At 38.8% G+C, this 5484-nt stretch overlaps 1 protein-coding gene across 1 annotated transcript in view; it reads left to right on the top strand.

Moving 5' to 3' along the window:
* Positions 1–2: 2 nt before the first annotated feature.
* The window catches only part of FAM171B (family with sequence similarity 171, member B), a gene marked incomplete at its 5' end in the record, with an annotated part of 79598 nt that continues 74116 nt past the window's right edge, over positions 3–5484 (top strand). The window contains one exon of the mRNA XM_008589429.1: positions 3–168. Within this exon, the coding sequence (XP_008587651.1) occupies positions 3–168 (166 nt within the window). The remainder of the gene's footprint in view (positions 169–5484) is intronic.

Raw genomic sequence — 5484 nt, 5'->3', positions numbered from 1 at the left:
TGGCCGCGGTGCTGCTGAAGGCGCGGCTGGTCCCCGCGGCCGCCAGAGCCGAGCTTAGCCGCTCCGACCTCAGTCTCATCCAGCAGCAGCAGCAGCAAAAGCAGCGGGAGGAGGCTGAGGAGGAGAGACTAGAGGGGCCTGGAGCATCCTCCACCTTGGCAGTTCCAGGTAGGTCCCGGCAGCCCGGCCCTGCCTCTTCATCTCGGCCGGCGATCTTATTTGGCTTCGCTGGTTTCCTCGCCCCTTCCTTAGCCTCAGCCCATTCCTACCCATCCCCACCCCTCACGATCTGCCCAGGCTGCCTGCCCAGCGTTTGGGCTCCTGCTCGGGTGTCGTGAATCTGTCCTATGGGTGATAAGCTTTCTGGGAAGCGCCGAGCACTGCAGTGGGTTGGAGAGGGGTCGGGTGGGGTGGGGGTGGGCGACTGCCTGAATGATCTTTTTCTTCTCCCTCCGTTTTTCCTGAATTCTTCCCCCTGCNACACACACACACACACACACACGCACACTCACACTCCTCAAATCCCTTTAGCATTTTGTTCTCTATCCTTTTCTCTCCTAGAGAACGAGAAATGTTGCCATAGACACCCACTCATCTTTTTTTTAATACCATTTCTCCCCGTATGCTGTATTTAAATTTAGACACGGAGAAAGAAATCTTGATTTATTTCGTTATTTCTATCTCTTCTTATCCCAGGAAGGGTTTAAGGCAGTTTGCAAAGAATGTCTGCTGTACAATCAGGTGAAGCAAAGCAAAATGAAATAGGAGTTTGTAATTGAAGGAAAGGGAAAAGGAGAGGGGGGACAGGAAAGATAAAGTCTGGAGTGATTTAGTACACCGAAAGCCTGCTCCCAGAGAGGGAAATCTCCTTGTTAGAACTTAAACGAGGTAGATTCTTGACACTCTTGGGTGAAGGTGAAGAAAAACTGCTGTAGTTTATATGGTTGTAACTGTCCCCTCCCCCTTCTTTAAAGCTCCACCGGTAAACAAAAAGCTGGATTATCCTTTGAAATAGCCTCACCCAACCCCCCAACCCAGTTCCCTTCCTTGCTGTAGATGCTGCCTGCTATTTGGAAAGGAAAAAAACAAAAAACAAACAAAAAAAAATCAGTTTTCTGACAAGTGGGCTTAGGCTTTGCAAAACCAAAGCCAATTATATTATAATGTTTGTTGTTGTTTTAAAATCCTGCCTAGTAATATTATACAAGATGCTGAAAATGAGTTAAAGAGTGGAATCGGCATCTTATTTTGTATTGCTTGCTCATCATCAAAGAGCAGTACTCAGGCATGCCAGCTGCAATTCATGACACAGCCAAGATGATTTAATTTATTAGAATGCTCGGAGCATAGGATGAAATCACCAAAGTGGAGTGCAGGAAAGCATGTGTTTGTGACACCCTGTTAAGCCAATTAATAGCACTCAAGTGTGCCTAAAGGTCCTGAAAGGTATGCAGTGTGTGGTGGTTTTCCTGCCCAGCTTTTAATAACTGAAAGTGATAACAGCATGGTTTGGGCGAGGCTGCTGTTATTCATGCTATTCACTAAACTTAAGGAAATTGGAGATGGAAGAGTGATTGAGTGTCTTCATTACAGAGAGATTTCATAAATTAACTATGAAATAGAAGTCTGGGAGAGTGTTGATGCGTTTTATGGTTTGCAGTATATTTTTATTTTGATCTCCCTTTCAGGAATATTTGTTAATTGGATTTTGACTACTACAATGTACATATGTTGTGATGAGCATTATGAAAAACTTCAATAATATTGAAGTATCTAGCATGCAAATTAAAATATTTGTTTTCTGGGCCGGCCCGGTGGCGCACTCGGTAGAGTGCGGCGCTTGGGAATGCGGCGGCACTCCCGCGGAGGGTTCGGATCCCATATAGAGACCGGTCCCCTCACTGGTTGAGTGTGGTGGGGGCGTGACACCGAGGGTTGTGATCCCGTTACCGGTCACGAAAAAAGACAAAAAAAAGGAAAATATATATATATATATATATATATATATATATTTGTTTTCTGATATTTGTGAGAGAATGTTTTGGAAAAGATGATTGTTTAGAAAACTAGCAGTTTTTGTCTTATTTATCTATTAGATTAACTGAGATAAAGGAACCACTATCTAATAGATCAAACTAGAGCCTGAAAAATAGCATAAGGCGATTCTTGCTTCTTTCTCAAAAACTTTAACCTCCCAAGCAAGTGGCAAACAAGACAGCAATTCAGTTGACTGCTGTTTTAGTTATTGGAATATCTAGCTGTAAGTGAAATACAGCCTATAACCAAATGAAGTTAAAATATTCTTCTGAATGCATTGTGATCTCTACATTGAACTGGTCGTCTTGGTTGTTTCCTGCAGTCTATTCTCCTCACACAACTAGTGATCTTATTAAAAATATTAAGTAGGATCATTTCTGCTCGCAGTCCCACAGTGGCTTCCCATTTGTCTCACACTAGATGCCCAGATCCTGAAAACGGCCTACAAAGGTCTAAGTCCTTTGTTTCTCCCTGTCTTCTCCTACAGCTCTTACCCTAACTCACTCCATGCTAGCTACACTGGCTCTCTATTTATTCAGATTGCAAGTGGGCTGAGGTGACAGGCCTTTGCACTTGCTAATTTCTCTGTTTGGAATTCTGGAACTTCAGATTTTTCACGATTGCTTGAATGTCACTGTAACTGGGAGGCCTTTCTTGACCAGCTGTATTAAATAGGAATCTGCCCACCCGTTCGCTCTTACCCCAATTTATTCTCCTCCGTGGCACTATTATTCTCAGCCCCTCTTATAAGCCTCTCTCCCCTTACTAGAATGTAAGCTCTATGAGGGCATGAACTTTGTTGTTCACAGCTATATTTCTAGTACCTAGAAGAGCACCTGGTACCTGTAGACATTCAACCATTTGTTGGATGGATGAATGAATGAATGAATGAATGAATATGCTGGCATCAAGGATCACTTTCAATTTCTGAGTATTTTCTTTTCAATATCTTGTGAAATTCTTCATTGAAATTTAGCAGTGGATGTATAAAAATAATGTTATGTAGGAAGATTTGTAAATAGAGGTTATAAAGTATGCAAATTTTTGATCTTTAATTTTAGCTAATTTCAGTGTTTATCTTATGCTGATTATAGAAAACTGATTGATACTGATACTTAAACCCACTTATTAAGTTCTGTAAAGAAGATTCTTTACCCAAGAGTACTGAAAATCCTCTTCTGACCTAGGAGGGTATTAACATATCATACCTTTAAGTAGCTGTGATTGAACCTGAGTTTATTCTTTGCCTCTACATGGTATTTCCCATTCTTTGGACATATTGTGTGAGAAATTACAGAACTTTTCTCAGGAAAAATTTATAAAACTACTGAGACATATTTAATGGATGGTACGCGACTGAGCCTTACCAGCCCATGGAAGAGAAATTAACCATTGACCTTCGTTAGTAGTCTCTGGATTTTATTATTCTGAAAGTTTATGTCTCTTTATATTGCTGAGAAATAAGAAAATGAGGTTAAAGAAACCTTGAGCATGAGATTTTTTTAAAAGTACATTTCCATTTTTCATTTACTTACAATAAGATCATCTTCAGAGAGTAGTGAGAATAAAGAAAGACTAAGATTGGGATCTGTCAAATCAGTTGTTTTCTACAGTGTATGTGGCAGCTCTGATTTCTCCATCTGTTCCAGTATTTGCTAGAAATAAATATTTGAGGGGCCCGAGAAGAATTAATGTGGGGGCTGGTGGTAGCTGAGATAACCATATCATATTCACTCTGATGGCCCATTAGTTGGAGGCATGCTGAGGGTGGGGTTGAAGGGAGCTGGAGAAAATAATGAGCTCCGTTTAACATTCTCCATGTGAAGCACAGACACAAAGGATCTCCATGGATCTTTAGAAATGTCTTTTGCATACAGAGAAAGCTTCTTATATTTTTATGGTATGAAAATTTTTGATTGTATATTTCAGTGATGTATATTTTTTACTTTTTAATTTTGTAAAATGTCAAGTATATAGAAAATAGAATAGTGTAGTAAAAGCCTACACCCATCACCCAGCTTCAACAGTGATCAAAGTTCTGACATTGTTTTACCCACACCTCTACCTGTTTCCACTACATGGGATTTTTTTTAATAGGTCTTTTTTTGAGGTAAAATGTACATACTGGAAATATATAAACCTTAACTGTATTCTTTTCACAAGTGGATACACCCACACAGGCATCACCCCATCAAGATACAGAACATTTATGTCACTCTAGACAGTTCTTTCATGCCCCTTTCCCAGACAGTCCCTGCCCTTCACCTGGAGATACCCAGTGTTCTGATTGTTTTCATCATAGATTAATTTTGCATTTTTTAAAACTTCACAAAATAGAATTGCATAGCATGTACTCTTTTGTGTCCAGCTTTTATAGTTTAGTGTAATTTCCAAGCATTCATGTTGTAGCTTGTTCTGTAGTTTATTTCTTTTTACTGCTGAGTAATATTCTTTTGTATGAATTACCACAATTCAGTTTATCACTTCTTTTGTTGATGGGTCTTTAGGTTGTTTCCAGTTTTAGCTATTGTGACTGAAAGTGCTACATTCTTGTACAAATCTTTGTGTGGACATGTTTTTATATCTCTTGGATAAAAGCCGAGTAGTGGAATTGGTAGGCCAAGTGATACACCTTTTGAAGTTAAAAAAAAAAAAAAGTTCCCCCATATTCTACATAGTTGGAACCTACCTCACTTAATAAAATTACTAATTAAAAATAATGAAATTTGATGTAGAGTATTACTATATACTTTTTTATTAAATTAACTTGATTTAACATCTTTTTTATTTATATAAAAATGTCTTTAAATGCTTTTAATTTAAGGTGTACAACATGATGTTTTCATATACTTAGAAACAGTGAAATGGTTACTATAGTCAAGCAAATTAAAATTTCCATCCTCTCATAAAAAAAGGGTATGTTACTCTCTTTTTTTTTTTGTGGCAAGAGCACCAAAAAATCTACTCTCTTAGCAAATTTCCATTATTCAATACAATATTTATAACTGTAGTCCTCGTGTTTTACCTTAGATCTCTAGGTTTATTCATCCTACATGTCTGCAGCTTTGTGCCCTTTGTCCTCCCTCTCGCCATTTCCTGCCACCCCTGGTAACCACTGTTTTATCCCTTATTTAAATCTCCCATCTATGGAAGCATTTATTTACTTTTTTCTGTGAAAGGAATTTAAAAATCAGTAGGAAAAGTGGGATTAGGAATTGACCGTTCTGTCTAAAAGTACTCGTGTTTTAAAGGCTATATTCCCAGATGGGGTAATTATGATTTCTTTCCAGGATTTTAATAACCAAAGGGAGCTATTTCTTGGTGTTGATTACACACTGAAGAACATGCAGTTGTGTTGAATTTGAGTCTAGTTTGTTTTAGTGGTGGTTTTGCAGTGTCCTAATGTGACTCAACAGAAAATGGACCAAATATTTTTCTGAAACAAAA

Source organism: Galeopterus variegatus, unplaced genomic scaffold (genome assembly GCF_000696425.1).
Source record: "Galeopterus variegatus unplaced genomic scaffold, G_variegatus-3.0.2 Scaffold5438, whole genome shotgun sequence".
NCBI classification, from domain to species: domain Eukaryota; kingdom Metazoa; phylum Chordata; class Mammalia; order Dermoptera; family Cynocephalidae; genus Galeopterus; species Galeopterus variegatus.
The sequence above is the reverse complement of the archived record's forward strand: the minus strand, read 5'-3'. Positions and strand labels throughout refer to the sequence as shown.